The sequence below is a fragment of the Vanessa atalanta genome, chromosome 7, assembly GCF_905147765.1.
Source record: "Vanessa atalanta chromosome 7, ilVanAtal1.2, whole genome shotgun sequence".
In the NCBI taxonomy this organism is placed as follows: domain Eukaryota; kingdom Metazoa; phylum Arthropoda; class Insecta; order Lepidoptera; family Nymphalidae; genus Vanessa; species Vanessa atalanta.
The window spans coordinates 5466195-5490786 of NC_061877.1; the positions used below are offsets into that span (position 1 = coordinate 5466195).

Below are 24592 nucleotides of genomic sequence, written 5' to 3' on the forward strand. Positions count from 1 at the left end.
TTAAAAACTAATAAATCTAATATAATATTTATTATTATTCGTTTTTGGGTAACACTATATTATTATATACTTTGAATTTATCAGTGTAGTTAGTTGACGTAAGTCGTTAATAATAAGATAAGGCGTTATGTAATATACAAAAAAGTACCTAAACCCACGGTCTGGTCAATGGCGTGCAGGCGACATGTAGGTCATGGTCTCCGAACACGCCCAACCTAACGATAATATCTTTGCCGCTCTCGTAATCCTCCTTCATACCTAATTAGAGATAAACGTTCAAACTCATCTATCCAGTGATCGTAATTAGCATTCGATGCAAGTCGATTACCTTCGCCTTTTACAGATACGTCGACGAGGAATAGATGCTAGTTGAAGATAATTATTTCTTATTCAAGCCAATTGAATTTTTTGTTAAAATTCTGTAGTCGTAACTGTTTAACTATTTGCATTGTGTTGTGACGTTGGTTTTCACTCAGTATAGATTGTTCATTGATTCAGTTGATTTCCTTGATTATAATGTTTTATCAAATAATAGTATCATATAATTCTATGAGATTAGTTATATTATGAAACTTTATAGAAATTCAATTCAGTTCCTAAAAAGAGAGTGATTAGTTTATATATACATATATAGCTAATCACTCACTCAGTGATATTATTTTTCAGTTTGGTTTTTAATTTTGTATCGTATTGTATAACATGTACTGAGAAAATTTTGAATTTTACAAAAAAAAATTATACTTTTAAATTCTTTGCTAGAATACAATTATGTGTTTTCTGATTTATGGTATACACTGCCAACTTCTTTACTTTAGGCTACTAATATCTTTATAACAGTAAGAGTTAATAATTTTAAATGGCCCGGATTTCAACCCAGATCTTCGAACTGCGAGCATATAAATTAGCCACAAGAACAACCAAGTCGATGGTTCCTATTTACCAACAAAAAGCACGTCTTATACGTTGGTTTGTAGTTAAAATACACGCATCACATCAGCTGTTGTTTCTAACTTATAGTATGCGAGTTCCTTTGCCGTAAGATGAAACCATGGAACGATTTTCCAATCTTCGTCTCTCCTTTCTACGTCATGATTAAGAAATGTGAACTGTCGATGTCAAAGGTGAATACGAAGCGTAGCCTATGATTCGTTACAGCCCTGACATTTTCTTTCAGACGATCCTTGATTATCCATGAAATTGATAAATCTAATAAGGTCTACCCACACTGTACAAGTTTGTTTTTAGTTGACATAATGTTGGTAATTAATCATATGAAACAAGATTCATGATCGTTAATTGAACGGTATACAAAATGTTAAGACTTCGATATGGTTATATACCATACTTTAGTCAATAATAATTTAGTTAAATCAAGTAGTTAATACTTTAAAGCTTTTATAGACTTACTGAAATAATATACTGTGCCTAAGTTTCTAACGCAGTTTAGTTTTCTCCGTATTCACATTTAAACTAATAATCCCATTGACGGAGACATTCACACCATGATCGTGCATATACTAGCGTCGCGTTGATTTAATTAAATACACACGCACACAACCAAGAAAAGAACAAACATAAACGCCTGCACACACGTACACATTAAAGTAATATAATCAAAAATAATGTATAGTGGAGCTTATGTAATTATAAAATCAGTCAATATAATCTGTGTTTGAGTCCATTATTATTTCAACAGGATAATTGTCATCTGACAAGCTGTCAAAATTAATTATTACTAAACTATCTACCTTGAATAATGGATGGTTAAAAATAGAACTAGCTTTACATAATAGTACCTACGTAGAAATAACGTATTCCTTCCCCTCTTAGGATTTTTATAATTTTTTTTTCGTTAAAGCGACTAATAATATCGTAAAAGCGATTAAGCGCTGAAAACCTAACTTTTACAAATAGACTGATGGATCAAACGGCTTCGCTTTAATATTTGTAATGTTATGAGAATTTCTGTAAGATAACTTTAAAAATTGTGTGATGTAATTTTGACCGATCATATTTCTGCAACTAGGCAAGAGATATTAAAGTACATAAGAGTCTCCGCAGATACAAGAACACACTAGATTTGCTAACTTTTATAATCCGACACGACCACTAGAGTTCAGACTTAGAACCAAGAACTTTTCTTGGAAGATAGACCCAATATTATTTTGACAAGGCTTGTATCCAAGACCTTGAGACCGGTAGCTTTAAATGCTAGTCAATAGACTAATAACGGAATAATATATCAGTATACGTATAAAGGTATTGAATTAAAAGAAATCAAAGGTATAAAAATCCTTTCCACAGAACGCTCCCACGTCCCTGGAGGCGATTAACTATGCAAGAGTCTACTTTAAAAATCATTTTACCTCCGACTCTTTGGAAAATTCATCAGTAGACGAAATTTTATAGACATTAGAATTCGCAGCGGAAATTACCATCGGCATCCGAAATGTCGGTTAATCGTTTGATACTTCTCACTATGAATCATCCATTCATTAGCATCGAGTTGCATTACGTCAGTACTATGTTATTTAATTCGATACAAGGCACATTTTATGAGTTTTAATCATTCGATGTGTTAGTTGATAGCTTCGAATAATTTTCGTGTCCGTGTTAATATTCGAATCAATTTATTTTATCTGTTCTTTAATAATTATTTAATAATATCGTCATGCTTTTAGTCAAATATAAAGTTATATACAGTCCCAATTATTAAATGATAGAATCTTTTTTTATATGAAAAAAATATATATATTCATTCGAATAGGAAATATTGTAATGTTTTAATATTATTATAACCGATTAGTAAAAATTGGTAGGTAGGTTTGAAAATAGAACTCGCATCGACGGGCTATTCCGTAAGAAGAAATTCGAAACTCACCGCAGAACACTAGTATGAAATGTCAGAATGTGATATGCGACATTGACTATAATAATTAAAACAAATAAAAACATACACGAATTAAAGTGGCGTATCGCCGTAAATGAGTTGTCAACATTATATGAGCGAGATTCAGTGTGAATTCTTCCAGAATGTCAGAAGTGTATCTACAGCAGTTTATCTGCTGCTAGTGTGGAATTAACTGTGTCTGTCAACTGTCAATTGTGACTTTCAGTCAAGAAAGTTGAAATAAGCGTTTGTGCAAATAATTGCCTTAACTGTATTTGCATTTGTTTGAGGTTGCAAAAAGGTTAATAGGTAGATAATTGCGTTGGTATTTTTCTTAACGTAACATTTAAATATTCAACGCGGAGTGGTAATATATCTCAGTGAGATTTAGGAGCCTGACTTGTCGTCCATGGATTACGTTGAATTGCTTTCAGAGATTACCGGATTTTGTTCAGATATAGATTAGGTTGCGATTTTTAAACGAAGATATCTTCATTTCTTTATCATATAGATAGACGGGCTAGCAAACGGGCCACCTGATGGTAAGTGGTCACCACCGCCCATAGACAATCGCGCTGTAAAAAATATTAACCAGGAATGGTTAATATTTCTAAGTAAATCGCCAATGTGCCACCAACCTTGGGAACTAAGATGTTATGTCCCTTGTGCGTAGTTACACTGGCTCACTCACCCTTCAAACTGCTGTTTGGCGGTAGGATATCTGTTTAGTAGTTGGTACCTATCCGGACGGACTAGCACAAAGCCCTACCAAGTAAATCGTGCTTATTTTTCAATCCTATACAATAAAATACCTAATTCTTATAGTTTTATGTATATGCACCACAATAGATTGGTTCTTAAACATGACATGATGTTGTAAGAAATAATATTTATTCTTTATTTTTATTACGTATTATTTTAAATGTCGTCCATATTGATTTGATTGAGAGACAATGCAATCCGTATGTCATATAGGGCGCGGTCAGTTCACACAGCATACAGGATCTGGGCTCCGTTTGTTGCGCGCGCGCACTCATGCGTTACGACGCGCCCTATCACATTAATCCCATATCGATGATATTTAACATACATTCAACCTTTGAATATGTAAATCAGGTCCATAAAGAGCTGAAATGCGGCACCATTAGGAAAGATTACACCGCAAATTGGTTTTACCGTGAAAAGTAATGGCATTGGTCATTTAAATAGACAAAAAAGCTAGTCTGAGTTTGATTCTCTCCAAAATTATCTACCACTAAACGCATAAAAACATTTATATATATTATTAACTAAAACGTTTTTTTAAAAGGTACATTGAAGGTCTTTTGATTCGCCATTCGATAGGATTAAATTAGGCTACTAGCGGTTTTTAATGTTCCGAGAACCGGCAGGGAACTCAGTACATAGTACTCTTTTTTATCAATCAATTTGTAGACTATATATTACATTGTCGAGGCTCTCCAATATATTAAGTCTGTAAATCGATTGATTACATATTGTTGTATATTCATATATGTATAATATTATTATACAGCATTTAAAATTGTTTTAGAAATCTTCGTTTGAGAAAATATTTTTAATAAAAACCTGTCCCTCTACATTTGACCTTTACTGTTCAGAATGAATTTTATTATAAATTAATCAGTATTTTTCTTCATGTTCATGTTATACGAGACTTATGTATTTTCGGCTCTGACATTCAACTGTTTCGGTGTCAAGAGTTAAACGATGCCAAAGACATTTGGCAAAGCGACCTACCTGGCCGAACTTCTGTCCTATTTTAACAATTTAGTTCTTAAAAATAAAATAAATGAAATTTATTGTAATTTACTTACACTTTTAAGTTGAGGCTTCAAGGCCCGGTTAAATGATGATGGATTCTAACATAGGGAAGCACCGCTGATTTTTAATGCCTCAATTTGTGCTTATAATTCATCTCGAGCTCAGAGGTGGAGGAAAACATCGTGAGGAAACCTACATATTGTGAATCTGTCACGTGTGAATTCACCAAATCGTATTGGTACAGATTTTAAGAATTCTTTCAAAACTTTTTCTCAAAAGGAAAGGAGGCTTTAACCTACTAATTTGACTTTTACAATCTGTTACTAGGTATTATATTTGCTTATCGAAATTAGGAAATGTTTTTGCCGTTAATGTAACTATAATAAATAGCATTATTTCTAGTTTAAAACAAAACAAACGTTTGTCGATAACCTTGTTTATGATCCATGGAATTTATAAATTATTCATAAAATAATCGTTTCAACCATATTCTATCACGGTAATTATAAATTATTTATGTTAAGGTTCTACTGGATATGTCATTCCGACTTTAATTACAATTATAAAGTGTCTTATAACTTTATTAAAAAGGTGAACATTATTATTCAATTATTTATTTAAAAGTATGTATTAAAATTTACATATCTCATAGTAAATTAAACATACTTAATTTTTATTGCTCTATTTATATGACTGATAAAGTATTCAAGCAATAATTCACGTTTAATTACATAACGTGATTGAGTTCTATTTATTTAATAAAATATCAATAAATGCATCATACTTCCATATACGAGTTGTTACTCTACTTTTCCTTTACTATATATCCAGAGCAACAACATGCCGATGCGATAGGTGTTTGTTGTAATAATTACGTTTGAGTATTCTCATCGGGAACTAGGCTTTCTCCACAATTATTCTGTACACGTTAATTCAATATTTGTTGAGCACCGTTTGGAGTGACGTACGAAGCGACTAACCTAAATCCTTCACCTTCACGGAAAACAATGTTACAATATCATTGAAGCTTGTTATTGCCACCTTTTGATCATTATTATTTTTGTAGTATTCATAATTTGTGGGTATTTTTTTTTTTGTTCTAGATAAATGTTAATAATAAATTGTAGCCTTTGTAATACGATTTTGAACAATCGTGTCGAAATAATTTAATGTTTTATTATTGTGTACAATTTAATGAGTGTTAAAGTTTTTATTTTCTCTTTTTATTCAATTTTCAAGAATAATTTCAAGAATTGAATCATACTAATCATAGAAACTAGCTTGCCGAGTGCTAGAATTATTGTTGCTGGTTTGATATAAATATGTATTTTATGCATTTGATTGTGATTTACAGAGACCGTGATGATTGCGCCGACGTTCAAAGCGCGTTCGTCCTCGCCAGGTATTAGTTTGACGAAATATGTTGTGTTTTCCTCTGAGTGGCCCCCGAACATGTAGTCGACATAAATTTGCTTATAAATGACACGAATAACGTTATGTAAATAATACTGTAAAATAATATATTATCTAGTATTCATTTTACTAATTACAACATTAATTCCACAAACGATTTCACCTGTTGGGTTAAAACAATTGGAATGTCAATTTATTATGAAAATAAATATTTTAAACAACGAACGTAATTCATAAATGAAATATGGCGTTCTTTCGATTTCATTTCGTAAATTGCATACATTTACGTTTTTTAATTAACTTCATATAAAAGTACGATGGTTATATCAGTAAAGTATTATATCAGAAAATAATTAAAACGCGATAAATTATAAGACCATATGAATGTACAGTAGGAAATGAAAATATCATGTAATGTGCGAATGACAAAGAATGATAAAATATATTAACATAAGAATGGTATTCGCCTTGAAATATGTTTGTATCGCGCTTATGTTAATGGCGAGGAAAACGTGTATTTTTTAATCCTTTCAAATTATGTTAATTGATATCACTATCACTCAGAACTATGATGAGAATTGCAGCGTGATACTGACATCACGAATGTTTACATGATATCAATTTTTTTTATTTGGCTTCAAGACCAAATGATATATTGTACGACTTCATTACAAAAAACATTTTAATATATATTTAAAATATAATTACATCAATTGGATTTGATAATTAAATATTTCGTATTAGTTTGACTCGTAACTAGACAAAGAAGAGATTTTTTAAATATTTTAAATTATTTCTATCTAATGGGTTCTTTATTTATCCTTTCCTCGATCTTCAAGTTAAATATATTTCTACATATTATAAAAGAACCCCTTGGCAAATAAAACAGAAATATGTCTTAGGGTCATTTAAGAATGAAATAACAACGGAAATAAAGTTTAGCTAAATAAATTGTAGTAGGTATTCGACCAGCTTGTTTCCGTTATAATACACCGGCGTTCTCCTAATTGTAACTAATTGATTTGGAATGTTTGCATGTTTGAGAGTTTGTTTTAAAGTTTTGCGGTGATTTAACTTATTAACAGCATACTATGTTTGAACTTTCTACATAATATATTGGAAAATGTTCGTCCGACGCTGCAATGTAAGCTGGAAAATATTATTTTGCATACTTTCGTGAACACTAAATGGATTCATAAAATTTTGCAAAATAAATTCACACACTATTTATTAATAAAATTTAATAAATGATAATTACTAACGTTATCTAAAAATAATTACGAAATCAAAAACCATACCAAACGTGTCAAAGTATTCCTCAAATAGAATTTATTTTAACATTCCGTAAATAATTATAAAAGCTGACCTACACGAGTCTACATGAGTATCTCAATTTAGCAGCAATCATAACTTGAAAGGTTATAAAAAGGAGGGCCCCATAAAGAAAGCATTAGCATTTCTTCATGTTATTACGACGGGACTTTTACGATACGGCCTTCCTTCGTAGATGGGTAAATCGAATGGAAAAGAATTTATCGGGAACATTTCACTCAAATAATAGATTTTATTCCTTCTGACCATATAATTTTATTTGTTCTCTACTGAATACGTCCTGCGTATTTTATTTGGTTTATTATTTGACTAAAACGATGTAGGATTATTTCCAAAGGCAAATGATTTACGAATAATAAAAAATACGTATGATTTATATGTTTGAACAAATGATAAATTTATCGTTGTTTACAAAGATTTACGTTTTGAAATTGGTAATAAGAATCGGTACTATTATAGTTGTAGCTTATATGCAATAAACGTAATTATGATGCTATTCTACCGAAAATGTTTGCAATTTAACAATTATACAAAATTCATGACAGCCATTTTTGATGCCAATGTGTTTTGACAATAGAATACGCAATTTTTGTATACATCCAGACATAACTTAACCCATATGAGTGGTAGTAATTTTTTAGATTTCGTTCATTTATATATAAACCTTTGTTATGTTCTTTTGTTCGTTTTATCCAATAACGGAATCTAACTGACATAAATAGATTTAGTACTATTATTTTGTTATTATACGTTAAGGAAAAAAAAAAGAGTTGAGATGGCCTAATGAATGAAAAATTTTGATCATAGTTTCGAATTCTATCAAGAGCATCAGAATTATCATAGTGATATTGTTTTTATAATTCATCTAATGCTTTGCGGTTAACCTAACGTAAGAAAAATTGTATCTGTCGAATGAAATTCGGCCTCATATGTACCCACCGACTAGACTAGATAGCGGTATAGTAAAAGTGGTCTTAAGAGTAAAAGTAAATATTGACAATTCAAAAATGCTTCATCACAATGACTCATCATATAATAAAGTTGATTTGATTTGAAAGAAAATTAATAAATTACTCGAAAGGAATACAAGTTTGAATTTTTTTTTTTTTAAATCGTATATTATTTCATTTTGCATAAAATAACGTTTAAATGAACTAAAACTGTAAAAGAGCTATTAAAAAGAAATAACAATTTTGAATGCTGCTATACAGCGTGAAACAAAGTTGAAATAGCTGTTGCTTGTACATAGTTTAATAATGCAAGTCACGTAGAGTCATATTAAAAGTAACGTTCGAGTTAAACCCGCTATCGTAACGATAGTAGACCGCGGGTGGCCTTTCTAAGCTAATATTACGTCATACTGATAAAGCGTACCTACACTTCCTCTTCGCGAGGCAAATAGCGAATATACGTAGCGTTTAGCTAGCTGATATTTTTTTCAACTGTTTTCATTTTTATTATGTATTTAAATAAATGTATGCCTATATCTGATGTTAATTTGATTATATACTCCTTTGATTATGTAATTAGCTTGGTTTAAAAATACAGCATATTTTTATCTATACTAATATTATATAAATGTGAAAGTAATTCTGTCTGTCTGTCTGTCTGTCTCTCTGTCACTACCAAACCGATGAAGCGAAATTCGGTGTGAAGCAAACATGAATTCCAAGGAAGGACAGAGGCTACGTTTGACTAACAAATGACAATCAACCCATAAAACGCAAGCGTAGCTGCGGGCGACAACTAGTTATTATAATATATACAATAAATTAACGTAAACTTTAAATTGTTATAACGTTTGACAGGTTCAATTGACTTTGATGAAATAAAAAACTAAACAGTACTTATAACCTAGAATTAGCTAATTATTTACGTTTGCTATCTTTTAAGATATTTGCCCGTTTTAAGATCAACAGAAAGACAGACAAAAATGTTATTTATTGTTGATTCGGCTGTTGTATCTTACAAATTGCCATATGCGCTACAAAAATGCAACTATTTTCAAACAGAGACAGTAAAGTTTTATTTAGTCGTATAGACTAAATTAAATTCGTTATTCATATAAATGTTTTGTAACAATAAAACACAGGCCAAGTGCGAGTCGAACGCACACTAAGGATTCCGTACTATTATCCATAAAAACTAGCAAAAATCACGTTTGTTGTATATCCTAATATGCCCTTACCTTAAATATTTGGTTTATTTTAATTTAATTATTTATTTTCAAAGTGTCTGTTACCGAGTCAATACCGAGCAAAAACGAGCTAAAAATTCAGGTTTGTTGTATGGGAGACCCCTTGAAAATAAATTTTACTTTGATTTTTAGTATTTCATGGTAATAGAAATACATCATCTGTGAACATTTCAACTGACTTACTATCACGGTTTATGAGATATGGCCTGGAGAGGGCCTTGTCACAGATAGAAAGACGGACAGCAGAGTCTTAGTAATAGAGTCTCGTTTTACACCTTGGGTACGGAACCCTAGAGGTTTTTAGAGTTCGGCCAAGTTTATTATTAGGTAATATTACTTACAGGTTATTGTGTTCATAATTTACGTTATCAAATAAAAAATAAGAATGTTTACAAAATTTATTCAACAATGAAGATTGAAACTTTTGACAAATCGTACGGTCGACTGTTAGGTAATACTGATGCTTAGTACATTTATATTCTAATACAATAAAGTTTAATACTTTTTTGCTACAGCATTATCAGTACGATATGTAAAGCTTTACAAATTAATAAGATTCTATAAATTTGTTAGTATAATTGCGGTTAAGCAGACTCCAGAAGAACTTTATTTCGATCGAGAATATACCTTCATATACAGCTATTAGAGTATCATATTATAAAATATATTTATTATACTACCGAATGAGCCGAGATGGACAGTGGTTATAACGCGTACATCTTAACCGATGATTTCGGGTTCAAACCCAGGCGCACCACTGAATTTTTATGTGCTTAATTTGTGCATTTCGTGCACGGCGGTAAAGGAAAACATCGTGAGGAAACCTGCATGTGTCTAATTTCAACGAAATTCTGCCACATGTGTATTCCACCGACCCGCATTGGAGCAGCGTGGAGGAATATGCTCCAAACCTTCTCCTCAACGGGAGAGGAGGCCTTAGCCTAGCAGTGGGAAATTTACAGGCTGTTAATGTAAAAAAAAATACTACCGAATACTTAACAGCCTTAAAACTATACACACTTTAAAGTAATATTCTTTAATGATGTTGTACACATAAATATGTCAAAATATTGTCATCACATAATCATTATGCAAATATATGTTTTTGAATAAGCGTATTTTGAACGAGCAGGATATTTTGACCGACAAATAAAAATTGCAGAATTATGAAATGTAAAATAAATTATATATAGAACTTGGTGGCGCTACGTAGGGCTACCGCCAAAAAACAATGCTCATCATTGTTACAAGGCACATCATTGGCACAGGGGAAATAACATAATAGTTACTTATCAATAGGCATTTCATATGTTTAAAAAAAAATAAGTTCAATGAAATGTTTATGCGTACAATCAAAGCTAGATATCGCTAGTTCAAAACATTAAAAATAATTTGCATAGTTTGTAATTATATAAATACACATATTATAACGGCTGTTTCAATTTTATACTTCCGACATCACAGTCGATGTTCAATATCACTCACATCGTAAAATAAAAGCGGTGTCGTAAACTCTAATGCGCGTGACATTACAGTCAAGGATTCGACGTAGACAATTTTCAATATGTAGCTTAAAAATACACATATGTTTACATTGGAATCTCATTCGGTGTTCGTAAGCATTATTTACAAGTTTTCAAGTTGGATCCTACCCAATATTTTAGGCTCAAAATTGAAAAAACGGTTATTGAGCGGAAAAAAAACCTTAAAGCTTTGTGTCTTCATATTCCTTTATGATGCGAAATTAATGTCATGGCATTTTTAAAAATGACATAATGCGGTGAATATGAAAAGCCACATCTATCTGTATATAAAGACATACTTTCGTGATACTTTACTTTAATACATTATATTAATGAGAATAGATAATTCCATTCTCGAGGTCATTTGACTACATTAAGTGGACGTATTGACAGATTTTAGTATTTATTTGATGCCATTTAAAAATTCAGGGTCATTTCCGGACATGACATAAACGTCTAACATATCCAATTAAAGTACAACCAAACGTTACTCCATAAAATTACTCCTAAATACTGACACTTGACGCTTCGCTCATTCAAATATTACGATCGAATGATCGAATGACTAGCTACCTGTTCGGGTGAAACAAAAGTTTTATTTGCTTCCCGATCGCAGCGACATCTACCGGGATAATCTAAACCATTCAGGGACCCAAATACAAGATATATAATATAATAGATGTTGATAATTTTATTTTAAAACCATTGAATTGTATTTCTAAATAATTATAAAAATTAATGTGATTGTTATTGTTCAATCCACCTTCGCAAAGAACTAGTTTAACTGTAAGTACATATTTAGAAAGCAGTATAGATACGATTTTTTTTATCTCAAATTAAATTTTCGTGTGGAACATCGATATCGATTGGACAAACAACAGAGCTTAACAAACAATAACCTTTTAGAGCAGCCCTGAAGAGAAAAAAAAATCAACTATCGAATTTTGGTACTTTTAACGGTTTTTTTTCTTGAAATAGAATATTACACGTAATAATTTACGATTGAGATATAAATTTAAATTTTCAAGACTTAAGTACTATGAAACATATTTTAATGTTATTTATGTATTTATAGTAAAAAAAGGAAAAATTGTGTTTACCTTTTATTTTGAGCTTCAAGTCGATCCGTAAATACGAAAAACACAGTAGCTTGCTTCTAGTTGAAAATGGAGTTCATCAACACGGCCCCATTATTATCGGGGGTAGAGATGTGACAATGTGCCTGGAGGGGGTTTCAAACCCCCCTTAAAAGTTGGCGTGCTCTCACCGCCGTATTACATTCTTAGATGTGTGCCATTATCTCCTCCCAATAATTATTTCTTGAATCCCCATTAGGTAGGAATATATCCTAATAGTTAATCAAGGATTTGTCATTGGCATTCATATAACCGACTTCAAAAAGGAGATTATTTTTGTTTATTTATATATTTTGCATATGTATGTATGTTCGCGTATAACTTTTTGTAAATCGATGTTATTGATGATTATTTTTGCATTGAGTTTAATACAGCTAATATCTATGGGCGATGGTGTCTACTCACCGGATGACCCATATGACAGTACTACAAAATTTTATATATAAAAAAATATATATTTTTAAATATAATTCTACTTATTTTCTCCAACAGTTACTGTTATGTTCATGGGCATCAATACTTTTTTTGTCCAATATAATGTCTATGTCCATATTTTATTAAACATCAGAACCGAAATCTGTCACTGTGAAGGGCGGTGTTACACACTGCGACGTATTTTGTAGGCAACTCGTTAGAATATTAATGCTACGTAATGTGTAATGAATATTATCATAACTTTTTCGATTACGTAGCTCAGATTTTCACCCAGAAAATTACCTACGCAAAAGACTGCTGATTAGAAATTTGGAGAGGTCTATGTTGTCTATATTGCATATATTGTCTATATTACATAGACAATTTTACAATTTGGTAGGTCATTCATGATGCGGCAATGCGATCTGGGCCGATTTTGATGACTTTTGAATGAATTCGAGCGGATAATACCCACCACACGATAACATAGTTATAAATCGATTCCGGTATGTGGCGCTGTGACCAAGTTATCGGTATTGTTACAATAAAATAACTATAATTAAAATAAATATTATTCTGATTTCTTATGTTCGATGTCGGAAGTGTGTAGCTATTCATTTATAAATAGAGAATTATTTTTATGAATAATAATATCTTTGAAGAAATAAATAAAAATATAAAATAAACGCAAAAAAATGTTTATGAATTACGGATTAAAGTGGGTTTTCTTTCATTACATTATCAATAATTTCGAAATTGTATCTGGAATTTTTATTTCTGCTATTTGTACTTTATATTGTTTAAATTCAATGTGTAGATTTACAAATTGTTAACCAAATTTAAACAGACAATTTATTGTTTTGTTACGTTATTTCTAAAACAGCGTTGACACATTTCGTTCTGAACACATTGTGAATGCTTTCTATATATGAATAAAAAAACCATAACGAAAATTTGATACGGTTTCATTTTTATATTTTCGAAAAACTATTATGTACGAAAATATTTCATCGTTTTCAGTCATGTGGAAACAAAATACATCTGATTATGCAGAGAAGTCTGTCCTCTTTACAACGCACAAAAGGTCTATCTTCGTAAAAGCTCTTTTGTGTCGTTATTGTTTGTTTTGTTAGCCAAAAGCGATGTTATCAATAACGCCCCCTTTTGTTCATAGTAACGTACATTCACTCAAATTAACGTAGATACCATATAAATGGACATCATTCATCTAGTAATTCGATATTATGACTGTCAATTATAATCGACGTATATTGAATAACCAAAGGCTTAAATTAAAGGCAACATCACTATACGTTACAGCAGAATGACGTAGTACTAAAGACATTTAAAAAAAAAACTACTACTAGTAAAAGGAATTTTGTTTTCATAGAACTATTTAAGAGTCAATATACTAAACAGTTAATAATGTTTTACGACTTACGTTAGTATGTTATAAATAATGACATTGGTGCTAGTTAAAATGTGTTTGGGCTAATGACAACATGTGCCCAAGTGTGTGACCTTCGCTACTTTGACCGAAGCGACAGCCAAGGAGAGCTGAAAGTTTTATTGTCATAGATATTTAATGAACACTGTTATTATATTCTGATGCACCATATATATTCGTAGTAGTTTTTAATATGTTGTAAAGATTATTTCCGATAAATATGGTAAAAAAAACTTTAAATAATAAAATAATTTTAAGGATAAGAATGATTTATAAATTTATATGTAACAAATTCTGTGATTAATTTCAACACTGTTCGCATTTTATGAACCTTTTTGTTACAAAAACGAGTTAAGCTAAAAACGGCTCAAGTGATTCTTTTTTTTATTTCAAAAGCCCTTTATTTATACGTCCTAAAACCTAAATGTACATATAGGGTTTGTGTGGATATTTCTTATGGCTTACATATTATAAGGATATATTAAAATAAATTTCCACAGAATTTTGTAGTTTTGTTTCAATTGATCGTACTCAAACACTGATTACAAAACGTAGTCTAAACTGAATAATACTATTATATTGTTTATTTAAATAGTTTAAATATTTAACAAAAATACAAAAACTTAGCAAAGAGTAGAGAGTTCAAAACATATAAAGATATATTTTTAGTACTTTTTCCGTAGTTTTCAGAGGCACCGAATTCAGATGATATCAGTGAACAGCGGTGATAAAAATAGCTAACATATGCTCGTTTAACGCCAGATGCCCTGTGACCTTACACAGTGTCCCGCTTATATATAACGTTACATATATGTTACAATTCTCTGCTAAATCGTAGAAAAGGAGACGGAAAAGTATTTTCTAATTGTACGTTGTGAGTTTTAAGTTGAGTTTATTAGTTTTCAAATCAAATACGTATTGAATTAAAATCTTATCAAAAACAAAAGATAAGCAATGAAATACTTAAAATTTCATTAAAAATATCACAATTTTTTAAGCTCATATCATTTTCATACATTTACTCTTTTCATTAAGAATGGTCATTATTTTGAAGATCTTTACATACTGATTTAAGGGGAAAATTAATATTATAACTAAAATCCAAGATTTAAACCGACATTAGATAAGCAAAAATCGCTAGATCGATCGTCAATCCACGTCCCAATAATGACATTGAGACGTCCTGTCATAGCATAACTCAACTACAGTTATAACAATCCTTATTGTTCTCAAGCATTCCATTAATATCATACGATCCTGGTTAAAATAATATACCTATTTCGTTATTTTTTTTTATTATAAATCTATTATTTTAGTGTTACAATTTAAAAGATTTTTATTACAAAAATAAGTCATTAAGAGCCGAGATGGCCCAGTGGTTAGAACACGTGCATCTTAACCGATGATTTCGAGTTCAAACCCAGGCGCACCACTGAATTTTCATGTACTTAATTTGTGTTTATAATTCATCTCGTGCTCAGCGGTGAAGGAAAACATCGTGAGGAAACATGCATGTATCTAATTTCAACGAAATTATGCCACATGTGTATTTCACCAACCCGCATTGGAGCAGCGTGGTGGAATATGCTCCAAGCCTTCTCCTCAAAGGGAGAGGAGGCCTTAGCCCAGCAGTGGGAAATTTACAGGCTGCTAATGATAATTCATTACAATAAATATATTTAATAAAATATATTAAATATTCGTCGTCCAAATCACTTGATATCTTACTGAATGCTACTGATAATAATCTCGAACCGACGACCAAAGTTATGTGAATCCTTCGATTGCTTATGGCGCACTTTGTTGCAAATCTGAAAAAAATCTTACTCTAGAGCTTTAATATTATATTGATAAAAATAATTACTTGATTTTGGCCGTGCTTAACTACAAATGATTAGTTCTTAATGATTGATTTATTCAAATAACAATGTATCCAAAAAATATATATTGATATGCGATAAAAGGTTTTTAAACATCAATGAATCAAAATCTTTTTAATTAAAATACGGCAAATATTTTAATTTTAAAACCCATAACTATAAATACACTCTAATATTTTTAAAATATTTCTTTTTGTAAGCTAATGGTATAATTAAGTCTTTTTACGGCATCAATCAACCCACGCAGCAGCAGCTGTAGTTTCACTGGCTCAATCTGCATATCACTGTTTGGTGGTAGAATAATGGTGTGATGCTTATACCATGTACAAGATAGCTTGATCTTTTTTGAAAATTTTAAGACTTTTTCTATTAAATACTATTGCTTTAAAGTCAAATTTAAATAGAAACACTGAAAATTATAGACGCTTGTACAATGTTACATCGGTTGGACGGTAGGGACGCGAATAACAGTCATTAACTGCTACAAATATGGATTACAAAAATCGTTATTAAGTTATTGTTACGAACGGGGGTCATTTTGGTTGGGGTATCTTTAGCTGGTATAACTCTTTTGGAAAATAAAGTTAAAAAAAAAAGTATTCTAATTTGAATTACGCATTCCATCGTTCCATCGACTGTTATATATGTTTTATTTTCTGTTTCTCATCACTAGCCCGTCTGTCAAAAAGATTAAGCTAACTTGAACAGGGTATGGTATTAAAATAATCAGTGAACATTTGAAGTTGCACGATCGCATTCAATCATTCAAAATTAACAATTTTCGGTATCAATAGGCACAACTAGTTAATTATTCATTGCCGTTAAATTTGAGACCGACCGTTGTAGTCAATATTGCCGGGATTGTTTGCCTCTGAATTCTCATAACGGTAATGAAACTGGACGTCGATTACATTTCATTTCCGATTATAACAATAATATGTTAACCAACACATGTATAACTACGTACGATGAAAAAATAAAATAATATAATAAATTGAGTGTGTAAACTTTGTGGTAGCCCGTCTCGGTAGGTACCATCCAGTCATTAGGTATTCTACCGCCAAACAGCAGTACCCAGTATTGTTGTGTTCCGATTAGAAGAGTGAATGAGCCAGTGTAATTACAGACACAAGGGATATAACAGCTTAATTCCCAAGGTTAGTGGCGCATTGGCGATGGAGGGAATGGTTAATATTTCTTATAGCGCCATTGTCCACCGCTAGTCCACCTACCTACGCATCATAAATAAAAAACGATTAATTATTTATAAATATTCGTACCTAATTATCTTTTAAAATTAAAACAGATCCTTACTGAATATATTCACCTCATCGTGGTTGTTGACTACGTTATTTTATAATCTCCTTAGCCGATCAGAAAAATAGTTCTGGAACAAACTCGATTATAATACACGAATCTGGGAAAAACATTAAGCTTCTATCGGTACTCGTATTTATTTTAACACACGCTAAAGAGTCTTTTTAATGAATGGGATTTTTTCGAAGCCGCATAATATTTATTTATGAATTATTGGGTGTAAATTCCTTAGTAAGAATAGCACGTTGCAATCTAATCCAGTAGCATAATAAGACTCAAACTTATTTAAATCATTTTGCGTATTAAAACTCATAACGTAGGACTTGACAACATTGTGACGATTAAACAATTCTTTCTATACATAATATAAATATATCTAAAATTAAATCATAAGAATAAAGTCACACATGCGTAACTGACGCGCAGACGATGTTGCGCAATGAACCAAATTTGATTTGTGCCTGTGTGTGTGAACGAACTCCTAGTCATTAAGAGAACGGAGATATAAATAGATGTAGCTATTTTAGACAGATGTGTGTCAACGGGAAAGATAATTTAACTGATCATTTTATGAAATCACGTCTATAATAAAATAATCTTTAGTAACTACATTTAAATTTATATTAAGAGGGCACATTGTCTCTTAACATACATTATACTTGATATAATATAATACCTTACATTGCCTATAAGTGTATGTACTTAAATAATAATGCAAACATAAATAATAAACGGCTCTCTTTTTCCTTTGATATTTTAGTTAGACATATAAGTATTACGATAAGTGTTTATTTAAATCTAAAAAAAATATAATAATATTACAGCCTGTATATATGCGATTACATAGAACAGTATTTATTCATGCAATATACAAAATCACATAATATATTTGCTAAGATTTCGAAGTAGATCATACAGTTGTGATCTGTATACTATGTAAAAATAAATTGTGTGGGTCAGCAAATAAAGAAAGAAAAATATTATATAAAATAAATCACGAAAACGCGCAACAAGAGTAATACAGAGGTCATAACACCTCAATGCTTTGGCACTTTGACAAGTTGGATATTATTGGCAGAAGGTGTTAGCGAAAACAGGAAACGGTTCTATTTGGGTAAACGTTACGAAAATACAAAGCTTATAAATAAACAATTAGTAACTTTATTATGTAATTGTAATGTTTTATTATCGTTTGTTACAGGTAAGCCAAACTTCACATACGAAAGTACGGTAAAGTATTTGAAATGCATACGATCTTCACTCAAAACATAATTTGATTTATTTATTGCAGTTTTACTTAAAGCCGAGATTGCTTTTTGCTTCGTGCAAACATGTATGAATTGTAATATAAGGTTGTAAGTTTAAATCACGGTGTTATTAAAGTGTTAAATTTATGTTAAAAATTCATATGTTGCTCGACGGTAAAGGAAAATATCGGTGGGAAATCTGCTTGTCTTGAAAGAAATGGAAACATGTAAATCAGTAACTACGCCACGGAGCAGGGTGATAGATTACCGTATCCTTCTTAACAGAAGCCACATCAGAGGCATATTTATGGTCGTTAGTAACTGTATATGAAAATAAGTATCTTTATTATGTGATGAAAAACGTTGTATTAAATCTGTCAAAATTATATAAAGTTTTATACTCGTTTATAGTACAGTACGATGATATTTTGTAATACATTCAATGAAATGTTATGAAAGTTTTGTTTAATATTACGAGCATAACTTTCATTTATCCATCAAAATAATAATATGAAACCAAAATAATTAAATGAATCAAAGTGGGACCAGACTGAAGTTCCGAAGTGAAAAACATAAAAGTATATCCGAATAAATTGATAACTTAGGATAAATAAGATTGTAAATTCCCAACAGGTAACAGATAGGAAGTACCTCTTGTAGATTATAAACAATCTAATTAATCCCTCAACAACTTTAACTTAAAAATAAATTTAAAAAATTATATTCACTTAATGCCTATTTTAAAACTATTCAAAGATTATATAAATTACAACTTTCGAATCCTTTCAGTTTATTTTTCAAAGGAATGAAAGTTATGATTTAAACGAGTCAATGTTTAATGAAATAAGTTTTAAACTGCTTCAAATTTACTTTAATTCTCTTCTGAAACGTCCGCAGTTAATTCAATGAAAAATACGTCTGTAAAAATTCTTATACTTAACAACTTTGAATAGCAAAAGACCAAGTTTTAATGAATGAAAAGAGGGCCAAGTGATTGTACCAATTTCTCTCGACGAGATAAAAATAACGTTTTTATAAGTGGTACATTAATGTGTATTTACTTATTTTTCAGAGAGTTAACTATTTTTGTTATTTCCCTGGTTACGCAATTTATTAAAGATCAAATCAATCTGTTGCTGTCTGGAAAATACTTGTATATTGAAATATAGTGGATAAGTTCCAAGCTTATTTGAGGAAATAAGCTTGGAACTTATCCACTATTCTGGTTAATCGTTGTTTTCGGATCTCATAATTATGCAGACTTGATCATGATATTGTTCTTCACATCAATCATCAATTATAAATATCTATTTATCCGTATTTGAACTCAGAATCTTATTAAAACTGGGTTACTTATAAACTTAATATGAATTACATAACTTCATACATTAAAAACCTAATTTCTGCAGCAGTATAACTTTTTTAAAGAAATAGGTATTGCAAAGCATACAAATTAGCAATACGCTAATTGAATATGGGAATTTTTTGATGATGATTTGTCCTGACCGATTTCAACGGAGACTAAGCGATTTGCTGGAAATTAAAAATAAAACATTACTTTTACTGTATTTAATACAAAAGTAATCAAAAATATGCTTAAATAATTTTAACTTACTTTACTGCTAGTATTTTAACACAAAATATATCATCCTTTTTCAGATATTTTGATACCTGTCGACCTATATGCTAGCGGTCTGCGACCACGTTTGTGGTTTTAGCTAATTACTGTGATAAAATCGGACACGAATCTTTGACTAAAATAAAGAAAATTTTAACCAAACAATTTGATGCGACCTACATATAATTACCTGAATGTTTAAATGTCGTGACTTGTGAAAATGATGATGAAAATTGATATGCTATTCAATTAATAAAATAATTACATCAATTTAAGTCATATTTATAATAAAAAAATATGAGTGCCTCGTTGGTCTTGTAGTAGTTATTAATGCAACAGATCTAGAGGTTTCAGATATTCTCTTGTTTTGTTGTAAATCTCATTAGTAGGTACCTCGAAACCAGAAATTGGCACTCCTCGCTTCGAAAGCATGTAAAGCTATATATATATTGCGTTTGATCTCTTCATTCGTCTTGGATACGTGTCCCTTCGATTCGGCTTATGAGAGTATGGAAACAGAGTGTGTTTACGCACATATTTGTACTTCATAATATTATTATCTCCTGCGCAGATGTTAGTCATTGAGATTGACGACTGTAACCGCTTTGGTTGGATTGTCAAAGAGGACGTAATTAAAAAATATATAGAACTTGATCCAAGGTCGTAATAAAGATTAAGCATTATCATTTACTAGCTGTACCTTCATTTGATAATTTGTTTATTTAGGTGTAACAGTTTTGAACACGTACTGTTTACCTTAAACGCGAATGCTGTGAAATAAAGGAAATAAAGTACACGTATATACGAGTAAGTTCATATTACGTATCATTAAATATAGTTGTACGACATTGTTGTAAGAAAATTCCAGAAAATGATCTAATTACCTAATTCATGTTCTGATTTCTTGGATTAATATGTTTATATGTTATTTATTAATATTAATATAAAAACACACATATACATATTATAACTCGTTACGTTACTAAGTATTTATATGCCGCGCTAGATCTGTATTAAGCCTGTTTCATACAATATGTCATATATGCTAATAGGCCTTCTTTCACCACTTCTGTATCTATACTATCTATACTTATTGCTATATAAATCTGTAGAGTCTGGTTGTACACTCAATTTTTCTGTCGAATTTCGTCATAAATATTCGTTTCATGACTCACGGACACCACTTTTACCATTTTTGAAATTTCCGTCTGTACGTCCCGCTATAACTCAAGAACGCTTGAACCGATATTTATAAAAATTGGTGTAGAGTAAGAACATATGTTTGCGCAAATTATAGACTGTATATAATGCCAGTAAATCTCACGGTAGCTATAAAAAAAATCATTAATTTCATCATTAATTATTATTATTATAAATAACTAATTTTAAATCAATTTAAACGCCTTTAGCTCAGCGAAGCGGGTGAGTAACAGTTAGCCACTAATAAGGACCGAAAAGGCTTATAGTGCCAAATTAAATAGATTAATCTGAAACATACTTTATAACGCACAATCAATCAATACGTATAGAAAGATTGCACGTTTAACGAAACAGATTCTTCATCATCATCATCACGTCATACATTAATAATATCTATCTACCTTAGTAAAAAAATATTCATATACATGATGAAATGTTTTACTTAACGTCAGTAGTTTGCCAGATTAGTTGAACTTTATTGTTATATCTTCCGTCTTTAGGGTCGTGGCATAACATAATAGTAGCCGATAACCTTCTTTACTAAACGGGCCATATATCGCAATGAGATTTTTACAAATCGGACTCGTAGTTCCTGAGATTAGCGCGTTCAACCGTAAATGATATAGATGTTCCGAAGTATAATGTACTCTTGTTTTTATAAAAAAATAGGTTTTGAATTTTTCTTTTTTCGTTTATTTAATACCTACAAGCTTACCCGCGACAGAAATCAGTAAATTTTAATTTATAGTCCTCCATTTTGTGTCTATCCTATAATTATTGCAAGATACACTTTTTGTGCCTTAAATGTATAATATAGACAAAATGCCGAAAAATCTACAAATATAAAACTTATTCATAAAATTATTCCGTTAATCTAAAAACGTAATTTAGAAATATTTTATAGTAGGTACACACACAAATTTGTTTTAGGACTTTTTCTTGATTATATTTAATTGTACGTTTTTGTCAAACGTGTTATTCTATAAAGCGTAATTAATTCTCTCTCTCTCTCTCTCTCTTTCTCGCTCTCTCTAGGACAACAAAAATATAAATAAATGTTATTTTATAAATATTTCTTATAAGAATCATGTCAGAGTAAAGTTGCAAAAAGATTCGCAACATTTCTTCGTTTAATTGCTATCACAATGTTGTAGGCGAATTATTACAATGAAAAAAATATATTCTGAATATACATTATCATGCCTTATAAATTATAAGATAGATATATATTAAATAAGTAAATAACAGCCTTTAAATTGCTCACCGCTGGGTTAAGGCCTCCACTTTCTTTTGAAGAAAAGGTTTGAGCCTATTCCACCACGCTGCTCCAATGCGGATTGTTGAAGAATTTCGGTTTAATTAGATACATGCAGGTTTCCTCACGATACTTCACCACCGATACACTGACAAAATCGTTTTTTTTTTTTATTGAAAATAGACAGGAGGATTGGTAAATGACAACTTGTATGTAGGAGAGATCTCACCACCGCTTACATTGGCATTATAAGTCTCTTGTCTCTTGTGCTTGTATACGCTGGACTTATTAAACGCTTAAAAAGAATTAACCTAAAAATAATAAATAGGCTTGTAAACAAATTTGTTTGCATGCAACACAAATTTTAAGACTAAAGTCTGATTCACTAATATTTTTCTACTCAAACACACACACACACACACATAGATTAGAAATACCGTGCCTCAATAAGAGTACTATCTAGTCTAAAGGCCCATTCAAGGAAAAGTTTCGTTACACGTGATCTCTACAATCACGTGTATATAGGTATTTGTATGTAGAGTTAAATAGGACCTTCTTGTAGTTGCGACAACTTTGGCATAAAAGCCAACAAGCAAAGTTTCATTCGCATAGCGAGTTAACAAGCCGCGCGTTCGTTTTTGTGACGAGAATCCTAAATGTACATGACTGTAGCCCGAGAAGAAAGTTAGATAACACTACGGTTCGTCGGTTGGTTAATAAAATAAATAAAAAAGTTGAATTCCTATTATATACCGAAGAACTTCGGCGTAATATTTTTTTAATGTAATTTGTATGTACATATATGAAACTAGGGACTTTTGTTAAACTAAATTTGCAATCCAAAAATAGGAAAGGACAGTGCTGGGTTAACATTCCCATGCCTCGGAAAGCACGTAAGCCGGGTTGCCGTTCCATCCATTAAAAAGACTAATGTGTAAGTACTTCTATGTATATTCACACTTCACACATTCACATATTTGAATATCATAACATATCCTGCGTAATCGGCTTTACTTGAGACTCTAGTTATGACCGAAATCAGTCAGGACATCACACTTAAGTAAGAGCATAAAAATTAAATATACTTAGATCGGGGACAAATATTCTATAAGTATAATAAATAAATATAATTATACTAAGTAGAAATAATATCGTACAACAAGGTCGTTGTTGAATAATAAGATTTACATTGTAAATATTTATTTACTCTCGGAGATTTCATCTTCTGCCAGGCAATAACGACCAGTAGATTAGATTCGGGTATTAATCTCAACTCGACTAATTTGCTGATAAACATTTTTTGAATATTTAATAGAAACGTTGATGTGTTAACAAATCAATATTGGTTCCTATCAAAATCTGTATTTGTGATAGCGACTTGTTTTAAAATTTAATTTAATCAAATTTAAGTCATAAAAAACCAAAACAAAAAAGTATGTTTCAAAACCATAAAATCTTTATTTGAAATATGTACCAACAATCTTAAAACAATATCAATTAACGCGACTACACTTTTAGCATTCGCGAGCTTTTATTTCTGAATGTTTACAAATCTCCATATTGATTAACCACGTACATTGCAGAGCACTTAAAGTCACTCGTATGGATCCGGGCAAGGCTTTCTCAATTTCGCCCTAATTGAAATCGCTTTGGCTCACTTTTAATTTATTTACGTTTCCCTTTGATGCCGGCGTGCGAATCCATACAATTTAATAAATAATCAATTATCTCGATCTGATTTAATCCCTAGCGACCGTGGCATATTTTATGAGATAAATACGTTTTGTTTTCTTTTATTAGAAATGTACGTGATATTTAATTTTGATAATCCGGCGACTCGAGTTATAAACTTTAGCTGGATTTCCTAGAAGGTTTTAAGAGTGTTCGTAATAATATCAGGCTTATTAAAAGCAACGCTGGCTTAGTAATTGAATACCATGA

General features: G+C 30.8%; 1 protein-coding gene across 7 annotated transcripts in view; it reads left to right on the forward strand.

Moving 5' to 3' along the window:
- Positions 1–24592, forward strand: part of LOC125065139 — a 77841-nt gene that overhangs the window by 22394 nt on the left and 30855 nt on the right. For 6 of the 7 annotated variants that reach the window (XM_047672603.1, XM_047672596.1, XM_047672600.1 and 3 more), the window contains exon 2: positions 6027–6074. The exons of the other annotated variant lie outside the window; for it this stretch is intronic. In XM_047672603.1, the coding sequence (XP_047528559.1) occupies positions 6027–6074 (48 nt within the window). The remainder of the gene's footprint in view (positions 1–6026; positions 6075–24592) is intronic. 7 annotated transcript variants of the gene reach the window in all.